This window comes from Pundamilia nyererei, unplaced genomic scaffold, assembly GCF_000239375.1.
Source record: "Pundamilia nyererei isolate P.nyererei 1_Seehausen unplaced genomic scaffold, PunNye1.0 scaffold00070, whole genome shotgun sequence".
NCBI lineage: Eukaryota > Metazoa > Chordata > Actinopteri > Cichliformes > Cichlidae > Pundamilia > Pundamilia nyererei.
This window is the reverse complement of record NW_005187471.1, coordinates 2,818,172-2,830,817: the sequence shown is the minus strand read 5'-3', so window position 1 is coordinate 2,830,817 and position 12,646 is coordinate 2,818,172. Positions and strand designations below refer to the sequence as shown.

The window sequence follows — 12,646 nt, the reverse complement described above, 5'->3', positions numbered from 1 at the left end:
TATTATATATTTTTTAAATTTAGATTTCCAGGATTTAAAGGACACTCCTACTTGTTTTTTTTAAAATAAAATATTCTAGAAAAGAACGCGTTATAATTGTGATATATATTTAAACGTGTCTTTTAGAAAATCAAAATAATTCTAAGTTTATACAAAACTTACATTTCAACCATCTTTCAATATAAATTTATTTGCAGGACATACGCAAAAAGCCATACAATATTATCAGCTTCACAATACAATGCAGACTCAAATCCAGACACAGGGTTTTAGTGTCTCTCTGAAATAAAATATTGTCAACAAGATTTAGACAAATAGAAAAAAACCAAACATAGTTCAGAACTTTAAAATTATCCACACATACTGCAGTAGATCACACAAGGATGAGGATTTATTCCAGATAAGGCTATTTTTGAGCGTAGCTGGGAAAGGGTCAGAGAAATCTGTAACAATGGTGAAATGATACTCCCCTGTGCTACTAAAGTAAACAGAGAACCTAAATAAAACTCTGGACCTGTTGGTGGAGGGGGTCGGAGAGCACATTTTATAGACACACTAATTTACATGTATATTTTTCAGCTATCCAGGTTCGTTATTCAGTGGCTAGAAAAAAAGTGTTCACTTTGGTGACTGCAATATCTAGTGTTTCTAGATCTATTATATGAAATCAAAACTATAAAAAAGTTACTTTTCATAAAAATGTAAATAAAGCAGGCTTAATTTTACTACTAATGCTTACAAACAGGATTTTACTTTTTCTACACTTATCAACCAATTAAATATAGTCAAATTTCAACTCACTTAAACTGATCAGTGTGTGGACGACATCCTGAAGAAATGATCTGACATGTGTCTACAAAATGAACACGCCTCATACGGTTTTATTACAGTTAATTCCTTGCATTGATATAGCTCCATAACTATCGTTATATGCTCCCAGATCAACAGATGGGGCTTATTTTCTGGACGACGGTGATATCCTTCAAGTATCAACATGACAGATTTTAACAGTGGCTTAACTATTTTGATATTCAAAATGACCCAGTTAGCCAGACACTACAGTAATAATGTGTTAACAATTAAACACACATATTTGTTGGTTAAGCATTAAAACATTTGCTTTTAGCTGTCTGGCTAAATGGCTAATTGTACAATAGAGTTACTTGCACATTTAAATATTAAATCGTGTGATCAAATAAATATGTAATGTAACAACGCATCTTTTTTACATATATGGCACAGCACTGAAGATAACCTATTGTTGATTAAGATGCTGCAATGGCTTAAATATAATCCTATTATGAAACTACTTTAATGTTTTCAGTTATGTTCATTATCTTCCGTTTGTAGCATCATCCGATATCTTGGCTTTGATGATGGCCAGGCATCACGAGTCATACCTGACTGTGTTCCAAAAAGGACCTCACATTCCTACAACTCTGACCCGTCCAGGAGTTATCTGTGCAGTCTGAAGTGGTTGGAGCTTTTGTCAAATATTTTGATCATCTATCCCTTGCACTGGATATCACATGTTTCATTAAATACTTATAATTGCACAGTATGGCGTTAATATAAGAGCTTACTGTAGTGTTACCGAAAGCCTGTGAAATAAAAGGTTGTTTTTTTTTTAAAGTGTCTGAAGAAAGAACAGATATGCATCCCCCCAACATTTTTGGTAATCAGATCACTCATTGCTGCCTCAGTCGAATTCCTCTCTTTTCACTCTCAGATCGTCTTCTACTCCATTTTGGACCTCTCCATCTTGGTTTTCAAGATTTCCTGGAAAAAAAAAAACACAGCAGTGTGGTTGTTAAATGATGTCACAGTAAAAGGTCAGGACTTTAAATAGATTAAAGTGTGAGTAGAATCATGGGACTAGCATGTGTAAAGTAAAAAGGCTCCTTACTTCTTCCTCATCTAGCATTACAGGGAGAGCTCTGTATGGAGGGGAAAAAGAAAAAAAACAGAGAAAGAGGCCATGGATATACCACCCACATCAGGAGTAAGTCAAACACTATGAATATGGCTTGAATAACAGCAATATAGTACTTTTCCACATTTCCATCCAAATGTCATTTAGTGTAGCAGTTTTTCACCAAAATAAAAGTTTACTTACACATCAGCAACAGTAGTAGGAATGTTCTCCTCAACCCACTTTAGATCTTCATCCTGACAAAAAGCACAGTTTTGAAACACAGAATTAAGTAAACATGACAATAACGCAGGAGAGAAAATGTCAGAAGTCAACCTACCTCTTTACTCAACATTTTCTGGGAGCCGTTAATGTCAGGCTTTGCGCCTCTCATCTTCATTCCTTCTGAAAAATCAAGAAAAGGCAGTTGAAATCATTTACTCTGATACTATTAAATGATTATAAATTTCTCAATTAACGTCTATACAAACAGACTGAGAATGTGTCATTGGGTTAAACAAGGTTTAACAAAGCTCAGACAGGAGGTTGTCAGTAAAGGATGTGAGGAAAATTGTGATTATTTGGGTTTATTAGAGCATACAACAGAAGATACAAACCGCTGGAAAACATTTCTGTGATCTCTGTCGTTTTATATTTTTGTGTTATACAAGCCTACTGGCCTCAATTCTACACTTAAACACTGTTACTATAGGATAAAAAACATCCTGTTTGTGGAACCTAAACAAAACTGATCAAAATGTAAAGAATCAGCTGGCACAAGATGACAAGCCGGCAGGATACTACATTTATGGCAACTAACTGTTTTACACAACCAAGCTTATCAAAAGCTGTTTTACCTTTTCTCCCAACACACAGCACTAGAGTTTAATAAAACCAACATTTTTCTAAGCAACTTAACTGTGTAACACAAATGAGCATTCAGTTTCTTTTTCAAACACTGTTTAATATGGCAAACACTTGTCTGGGGCTTTAAATTACAAGAGGAGTCAAATGTCGTACCAAAGGCTTCGTTCAGCATGGGCTCCTTGGCTTCTTCCTCTTCATCATCATCATCAATCAGAGGGGAATGGGAGAACCTGAAAGGAAACACCACATAGGCTGAAACCTTTATGAATCGCGTTAACCGCGAGCTTACACAGAGGTACTTTGGCCCAAATTCCATACTGACGCTGACCTCTGATTGTTGGCTGAGGGCCGCAGCAGCACCATGATGACCAGAAGAATAGTGGAGAAGAGCAGGCGCCAGAATGCATCATCTACCCACAAGTCCCTCCAACCCTGCAGAAAGGATAAGGACAGATTTCAGGGGAAAAGCAGTGAAATCCAGTACAAGATAAATATAACTCAGCCAAAAGAGAAAGCAAAATGACCCTCTGACAGTCGACCAGCTTGAAGACCTTGGTGGTCCAGATGATAAATATGATAGAAGCTGTGGACACAAAATAAACACCAAGGATTTAGATGACTGTAAACAGAAATACACGTGTTTCGCAGAAACTACAGCACACAAACAACAAACTGACCTGAAGGGAATTCTAGCCACAGCATTGGTAAACTGGAGATGTGTTTTTTTTTTAAATGAAACAGATGTGTTCAAAAAATATTTATCACATATGGAAATACGCAGATTCCCTTTCTTGTAAAGGGTTAAATGAAGATTGGCCACACTGACAGCTACATAGTAAACACAAAGCAGGAGACTGGAGCTTAAATACAAGTTGGTAACAGAAGGAAACAATAAACCTGATTTCACACGAGTTGATAATAAAGTACAAAAAGGCTAATGAAGACAAAATCAGCCCTCAGTTAGCACTATAACTCATTAACATGTCATGTTTTGTAAATCAATAGAAAAACCTAGTTTTTCTAGGAGAAATTAGCTTTTTTTTATATAAGTTATATTAGTTTCATTACCTTTATACAGAAGTAGGTTTACATGTTTAGCTTAGCTCACCAGCTTCCAGCACCCTCCACAATAAAACATATTTTCCAAGTCTGACCACATCTTACAGAGGAGCAAGTGCAGCACATTTCTACCATTTCATAATTGGCTTCATAGTTTACGGTAATCTTTTGACTGATGGAAACGTGGAAGCTAAGCAGACCCCAGTACAGCTGTAACTCACCGACAACAGAGAAGATGAGCGTTTTAGTGAAGTGCTGATATAACGAGAGCTTCACTATATTTCTGCGGAGCTTGAGGAGACGAGTGGTTTGAGACAAGCTGATGAAAATGTAAATGCAAATTAAGGAAAACACTGTCTATGGACAGCTTCTAAATAAATACAATCAAATGCCTATATGTGCAGTGCTTGTGATAATACGAATCGCAGTGACACCTGAGCAGTCATCAGGCTAGTTGATTAAAGGATATCCACCACATGACACAGGAGTCAATGAGGGAAAGGCTGAGATTAGCCACAAGGGCAACAGTCCCGTAGAAGCCCTGTAGGAAGATGACAAGAGACACATTTCAGAAGAAGATCTGTTGAAAACTTAGAGCACAAAATAGAGCAAAGACTGACTGTGAATCAAGCAACTAAAGAATTAAACCAGCAGTGTAGTTCCTTTAATGTCCACTTGAGGCCGACTCCAAAAACTAGTCAATCTCCTTTCAAAAGAAAAGATCTGCTGTAGCCCAGTGATTTGGTAGAATCTTTTTGCTCCTGGAGAATGACTGCAAAAAGTTTTGTTGGCGTGACCAAACTGACCGTAAACACTCAGATCAGTGAAAATTTGCATATAAATGCCGTCAGATATCCAACACAAGGCAATCAATCTGAATCAGTCTGTAGCGATAAGCCAAATTTGTCTGCAGGACATCTCTTTGCAATAATGGACTCAACTGAGCTGCTGGTACTCTGGTTAGTGAGCACCTATGTGATTTTTGCAGTCAAATCTCCATCCTGCAGCAATTACGTCACTACTGGTGGAGGAATTTCTGTTTCATATCTATGAAGTTCTGACTAAACTCATGTGAAAATGCTCTTTTTATAACTCACCTGTTTCACCTGAGTCGTGCATTATTATGGGTGTGGCTGCTTTATCTGACAGACAGATGTAGCTGACACTTTCTGCTAGGCTTCATCTGTGTTAATTGACAGTCACTGAACTCGAACACTCAACTGTAGTGGTATTTATGGTGACTTTCAGAGCATTTAATTATGTTTTTAATGTGGTTTTCTGCATGGTTAACTGTACTAACAGCTCATTCAAGAAGTCTGTGCTCTGGCAAGTGAAACTTAGGAAGTATCTATGCCTGGGGATACAGACTGCTGCACAAGTTTGCAACCGTTAGGTGAGGATTTGGCACTCCGGCATCTTATTTAAATATGATCACCTCGAGCACAAAAGAAGAAAGGTGACGTGTACATGCTATGAAAGTGTTGGGTAAACATGAGCTTGTGTTAAGATTACAAAACACATTCTAATCAACTTCATTACTTCATTCTCCTTGCTGTCTTTCTTATCTCACGTTTAAATTGCGTTTGCTGAACTCGCTGCTGTGTCTTTAGCTTCTTTCGAAAAATTACTCATAGATCAAATTTGTCATTCTCTATCATGATCACTTGTCTGCCTCCCAGAGACAGAATCCCTGTGTAACCTTCCCTCTCTATGGTCTCCTGCACTCAAATCAAATTTATATATAGAGAGCGCCTTCCCTGCTGCACCAGGCCACATTTCTATGCAAAAATACATCACAGCCATCAGCTTCAATCACCCTCCAGAGGCTGCAACAAATAATGTGTACTAACTGAACTGCAGTGGGTTCATTTCACTTGCCTGGATACAATTAATGTGAGGCCACTGAAACTTAATATGTGGTCCTAGAAGTGAAGTATAAGGGTGTCCTAATCAGCAGAGAGTATGCCTTCAAAGGACATTTTAAATCAACCTTTGTTCAAATGTATTTTATTTATTTAGGGCATGATTTGTTTATTTAAAAAGAGAAAAAAGAATATGTATGTGTGACTGTTCTTATAATCCTTGTATAAAAAAGTACTTTGTAGTCTTGGTTTTGAAAGCTGCCACACAATAAATATTTAGCTAACAACTGATTTCTATTCTTAAGGGTGACTGCAAAATAAAGACTTGCATCTGCTTCTTATCAATATTAGACACTTACACCGGTTACTCGCAGCACACCTTCTACTGAGGAGAAGAGAAGGTAAAAAATTCCAACAGCTACTAGCCGATGTACGGTGGTGCCCAACCTGGGCCTAAGCAGAAGGGAGAATAAAACAGTGCATTAATACTAAGAGCTTGTTTAAAACAAGTAACAGCAGTGGGTTATCCACTAGAGACTATATACAATCAGGTAACCTTTCAGGAATCAACTCACTTGACTATGCCATAGCCAAGGCTTACAATGAGGACCAGGATTCGAGCCAGAGATCTTTTGAGTGCAGAGAGCAACTCTGCAAAAATCACAGCCCCTAGCACTGCAAAAAAAATAATACAAAGAGAAAAACAGATGCCAAAATATGAAAAGGAAAAACCAAAACCAAACAAACTTATACCACAAACAAGAGAGCGTGGAAAATCTGCCAACCGTAGTCTCCTTTGTAATGGATGCTTTGGTATTCAGAGTAGAAAACCGCTTTCTCCAGCATGCCGAGGATAATGACGGCACCAATCCAGAACTGGATCCGCAGCAGATCCCTCCAATAACAGGCGCACCAGAAGAGCCAGAGAGCCCCAAACAGCACGTAAACAATGCACATGACCATGAAGAACTGTGATGGGCGCAAGAGTGGGAGACAGTCTCAGCTTTGTCATCGATAATAAGTAAGCTATACACTCAGGTTCCAGTGCTATGGTGAAAGATTTTACATGTCTGAATTCATCAACTCCCTTTACTCCTAGATATAGCAATTAAATATTACAGAAAATGAGGATTTATACCATCATGAGAGGCCAGTCTGCTGGAGAGGAGTACTCATGTGGACCTTTCATCTCCACTTTCACTGGGAAATAAAGAAAGGTGCGTTATTGTTTAAAGAAATATGATTCTAAAGCTCTTTATGCAAAATGGTTGTTTCTCACTTGAAAAAGTAAAGCTGGACTGCTCTCCTCCCTCAGCTTCATCATCAGCGCCACGAAACAAAGGCTGCACCTTCACTATGAACAGATAGGGACTGTCTTCCCAAGCTTTGGCCACTGCACTGATATCCTAAAAAAGAAGATTTAGACTTTTAAATCTGATGAATGAAGCAATTTCTTATACTTTTTATAGATTTATTTCTTTGCATTGAATGAGACAGCATATAATTTTGTTGTACTTTTGGTATAATGACAATAAAGGATTATCATTATTACACTTGTTCCCATGAGCACTGGAATATAAAATACCCCCAGAAAGGATTAAAACTTTCCTCAAAAAATTAAAAATATGACGTTTATTCACTGTTGTAATGTCTTACCGGTTTTTCAGACCAAAAGAAGCTCTGATTGGATGGGTCACTCTAAGAGAAAAAAGTAGTTTTAGGGCTATTCTGATAAGAACAATGAAAAATTATAATAAGCGTCTAAAGATCAGTGTCGATCACGCACCTTTGGGCTAGTCAGTGGCTGATAAGGGTTGAAGTCTGGGTAATAGACCTAAAACAAAGGCCAAAGTAAACAAATACACATGAATAGATATGCATATATAATATAGTGTATGCAGGAAATCTCTGAAAAAGCGGTTTCACATGTTTAAAAACTGACTTACATCAGTATTGGATAACTGCTGCACAGAAACTGGACTATTACACACACATAATAAATGAGTTTATGTGCCATCTACAGGACGGTATCGTTGTCACTGACCTTTGGTAGCAAGAGAGAGGAGCAGTTGTCAAAGTACATGTAGCCCTGACTGTAGAAGCCACTCCAGCCATCTTTCAGCATGTGCTCCATGCCAAACATGTTCCTTGCTTTGTTGTCCTGCAAAACAGTGTGTTAAAACATGTACTTTATGTTATGTTTATTATAATGAACAGACAGGATGTTATTGCAATGATACTTGACAATCACAGCAGTAACTGAGTTTACTGTATTTCAACACATTTTGCTAAATATTTGACACCATATAAAAATGACCATTAATATGCATATGACAATATTTTACACACCAGCTAAATAATGCTGAATAACAAAGACAAAAGCACCAGCCTTCACAGGACTCATTGAATAGTGCAAACACAGGCAAGTAAGTGGAACCTAATTTCAAAGGCCCAAAGTATTTCAGATAGTAAATACATTTTTTGTAAGCTCCAAACATCCAAATCACAAACAGGGTTTATTTTTTCTCTTACAAAACAGAAGTGTGTTCATGCGTCACATCAAACCCACACAGTAAAACTGACTAAATCTGAAGGTATTCATTTCATTTAGATCTTTTTTATTTAATAAAAATTTGAAGTAGGGCTGCTCAATTAATCGAATTTTAATCACGATTACGATCTGGGCTTTCAACGATCATTAAAAATGACTGAGCCGATTATTAGCCCCTCCCTCATTTATCCGCGACACCTTAAAGGCCGGTCCGTGAAAATATTGTCGGGCATAAACCGTCCGTGGCGCAAAAAAGGTTGGAGACCGCTGATTAAGAGGAAGCTCGGAAAGCTAAGCAGAAGTTATTTGGAGAGTGACTGCCGTTGGTTGAAAAGAGAGTTTAAAAAAAAAAAAACTTCAGTGGTGTTGCACACTATTTTATATTATTTTTTTAAAGTCATTGTTAACCCTTTAAAGCCGGTCAGAGCAGCACGCTCCGTTTTGCGTAACTATTTTTAAATCCCTGTAGAACCTGAACCGTGTAAGCTAGCGCAATCATTTGTTTTGCATATGAAACCGGAGGAGTTGTACTTACATCTTATGCCATCAGCTTGTCCTCGGTCACGGTTTCGTTCCACATATAGCTTTGCAAAAATTGCATAAAAAGCGCTTGCAGGAACAAAAACATAATATTCCAGAAACACGCTTTGCCGTTCCTATCAGCTGTTCGTAACACTTCCCACAGTGAAATGATGCACCTGCTGTTTTCTTTGCAAATTTGCATCATAGGATTGTTTTTTGTTTTTCCTGCAGTATATAAAAATTGCTGTATCTCCAAAATAAAACTATGAAGACACTCAAAATAAATTTCCTGTTGTTGTAAACTATTTTTTGCAACTTTTTTGTATTTAAAGTTTTGAGGGATAAGCCTCTTAAATTTCTCCAAGTAGAAATATATGTAAACAAAACAAAAGCGATTTTCAATTTTTTTGTAGTTTATTGCACTTTTTTGCAATTTATGTAATTACTATGGACTTAATGCATACATATTATTAAAATATGGGCTATAACAGTTGTATTGATGTATAGCAACTTGAAATGCTCCCACAAATGGCACTACAGCATGTAAAAAAAATAATATAAGCTCTGGTGGACTTGGTTCTATAGTAGGTCTTAAAGGGTTAAATAAATATCGTCAAATAATCGTGATCTCAATTTCAGTGAAAATAATCGTGATTATCATTTTTGCCATAATCGAGCAGCCCTAATTTGAAGTGCCTTGTGATAGATTGGCAACTGGGTCAGGGTGTAGGATTAGGCTCCAGCCCACCACAAACCTGAACTAGATAAACGGAAGACGGATGGATGTAAAGCCAATTCTTTTCAGCTTAAATGAACAGCACTTCTAGGCGCAGAGAAGGGGTAAAGGGTGGAGGGTTCGGTGGTCTCAGGATTTTGTCTGTGCTTTTTGCAGTTGCTCTATTGGCATGAAGCGTGAAACCAATGCTGTTGGTCTACATTCCTGCCAAGACATTTGGCTATGAACTCTGGGTAAATTAGGCAGACACAAAAGTGGGAAATAAGCTTCCTTCACGGGGAATGAGCTCAGTCATTCAGGAGGGGCTCAGGTTGGAGCAGCTATCACTCCACATTAAAAGAAGCCAGATGAGGTGTTTCAGGGATATTATACTGAGAGGAAGATCCAGGACATAGAGAGATATTACATCTCTCTGCTGGATGAATGCCTCTGAAGGAGCTGGAGGAGGTGGCCCAGAAAATGGATGGATGAAATAAAAAAATGTAAAGTTTGTTTATTGCAGTGAATTTCCTTCCTGGTGTAAAACTGCTTTGGACTTGCACTACTTTCCTTCCAGCTTTGCATTTGTCTTGAAAGGAACCAAACCTTTCAAATCAAATCTGACTTCAAAGTCTCCTTTGTGCTACAGGTGACCTCCACGTATCCTTGTTTGTGACCCTCACTTAAAGTCTGACAGCAACAAAGCAAACTGCAGCTGAGTCTGAGAAGCCCTTGGACAAGGAGCCAGATGGAAGTTGAGGCCAAGGCCAAGAAATCGCTTCAGGAAGGAAACAGCAGCTGCTCTGACTGACAAACAGTTGATGCACAATATATCTAAATCCTGAAAAAAAAGTTGATAAACCCAAATTTATCCAAAGTATATCTTTGTTTTCTTTACTCAAAGACTCACTAGTGTATACTCACTGGTGTGTTAAAGACCTCATTATAGCAAACAGAGGAGCGCAGGTACCAGCTAATGTTGAAGGCGAAGCTTTTGTTACACCGCCTTGAGTCACCCTGGACTGAAAAATAGAAGAAAGAAGAACATATCAACACTTAGAATCCACTAGCTGATTCAGACAAGCAAATACTTGTCAGTGGAGTTCAAAGTATTCCAGGTTCTATTCTAGGTCAGTGTCTAATTTTCCTTAGAGGAATGCCAGCAATCAGTTCTACAAACAGAAGAGAAATTTATACCACAGTACAATCTGTACTGTGGAGATAAGACTCTTTCAAAGAGTATTCATCATTTTAAACACTGACATTTTGCTTTTAGTCTCTAGATATTCTGTTTGAAGGCTGCAGGGCATCCAACTTATCTGCAATGTCTGGATACCAGTTAGAGCCATAAACACACTGTGGGGGATGTAAATCACAGCACAACAATGCCATCCAGTCAACAGTTATGTGTGAATCCTCACATCCACAGTCCTGGCCATCTACACCTTAGAGAACGTAGGCTACTTACACTTCATGAAGATGGTGGTGTTGGCATACAGGGTCTTCCGAAAAACGGCATCCTGCGTCTGAAACCCAACAGAGACACATCAGTCAGCAGCTCATCAGCGATCACTGTATGTGTCACTTCTGCAGATTCCTTTGAACTGTGTTCAGAAAGAATGTACAATTTACACATAAAGACATGGCTTTATGGACCACCATCTGCTCATGTGTGATGCATACAGTGCTGAGTACTGGAAACAATGGTGCTGCAGCTGCTGTGCTAGACAAATTATGTGATAGCACAATTTTAATAATCTTTTCCTGAAGTTTTTTTTTTTTAAATACCTGTCATATTAAAATTATATATAACAAAATAGGTACAGCGGTTTACTGACACATGCAAACATATATGGAAATACAGCATATAATGGAAAAACAGAAGTGTGCACATTACTAATCAATCAATATTTGGTCTGAACATATTTATTGTTTAACACAGTCTAAACTCTCTAAGAGAAACTTTCTATCTTTAAGTAGTCTTCAGGGATAGTTCTCCAGGCTTCTTCCAAAGCTCTTCTTCTTTGGGAGGCCCATCCATCGCTGAGTGTACCAATGTCATTTGCCTCCACTGTGTTTTACATATGGCTGTAGACACTCACTGTTATATCTCCTCCTTACACATTTATGATGATTTGAACCAAAGGAAAATTAGTTTTTAAAAAGTAGGCAATGTCCTAAGAAACACCTTTGAAGCCCTCCAGATAGCGTGAAAAACTATTACTTAACACCACTTAAAAAATGACAGTCTGGCTCCTTGAACAGAAACGGTCTGGACCCAGAGCAACATATGAAGAAATACCAAGACACCACTATATCTACCTAAGCTTTATAACATGATGCAACACGTGTTTTTTCCACATATCATCGCTTATCCACGTCACGCGGGAGCACCTTTAGCTCACCTTGAATTTAGTGAGGTAATATCACCGGCTGAGCCATCAATTTCTAAACTAGAATTACTTTTCCTGTGTAACACAGATGCAAACGAAGCTGTAACATGACACCACCTGCTTTTACACAATGGAACTGAGAAAAATATCCCCTTTTGAATGTCCAGACAGAAATAGTAGCGTTAATAAAACGAAAATCTGTGGTTTAAAAGCGGGGTAATAAGCGAATAAGCGACTTGTCGTGTCAGACTATCCAAACAAGAGCTGTCAAAGCAAAACGACAGTGTTTGCGCCAGGTAGAAAGAAGGGGCTAGTTAGCTTCTTCGGCTAACAGCTACCATGGAAGACTTAGCTTAGAGACTATGTAATAATGGTAAAGACACATATGTTAAAGACACTGACCGAGTTGATGTCCATGCTCCATACGGAAACCTCTGCCGCTGTCCCAGGACGGAAAACCAAGGCAAAAAACAGCAAACACAACCAATGCACCTGATCATATGACATCTTTTTGTGCATCTACTCCAGGTCAGCAGGCTCGTGTCCGCATCCAGCTCCGGGTTGTTCTCCCTGTAGTTACCGCGGTCGCCACAAGAGTGCAACATAACACCGAATACAGTGAGAGCGGAAACCATCTCCTTCTATATATGCCTGACAGAGGGGCAGGCAACTACCGATCATTATAAACTATCTACAACGCAAACAAAAGGTTTTGTAAAAATATTGATTATTTTGACAGGACAATGCAACGTTCCAATGCAGAGC

General features: G+C 38.3%; 1 protein-coding gene across 2 annotated transcripts; it reads right to left on the bottom strand.

Moving 5' to 3' along the window:
• Positions 1-158: 158 nt before the first annotated feature.
• LOC102203930 (transmembrane protein 87A) lies at positions 159-12,477 on the bottom strand. 2 transcript variants are annotated; one of them, XM_005736752.1, is made up of 20 exons: positions 12,284-12,477; positions 10,957-11,014; positions 10,413-10,510; positions 7,745-7,861; positions 7,487-7,534; positions 7,357-7,398; positions 6,980-7,106; positions 6,839-6,900; positions 6,486-6,669; positions 6,276-6,375; positions 6,060-6,153; positions 4,308-4,379; positions 4,060-4,168; positions 3,304-3,362; positions 3,108-3,211; positions 2,933-3,009; positions 2,253-2,317; positions 2,117-2,169; positions 1,907-1,937; positions 159-1,779 (listed from the first exon to the last, which is right to left on the bottom strand). In XM_005736752.1, exons 1-20 carry the CDS (start codon positions 12,398-12,400, stop codon positions 1,738-1,740), a joined length of 1,659 nt encoding a protein of 552 aa, XP_005736809.1. In that variant the 5' UTR covers positions 12,401-12,477; the 3' UTR covers positions 159-1,737. The 2 variants fall into 2 exon arrangements, with proteins under 2 accessions (XP_005736809.1, XP_005736810.1); XM_005736753.1 differs by having other exon boundaries at positions 2,253-2,314.
• Positions 12,478-12,646: the final 169 nt, after the last annotated feature.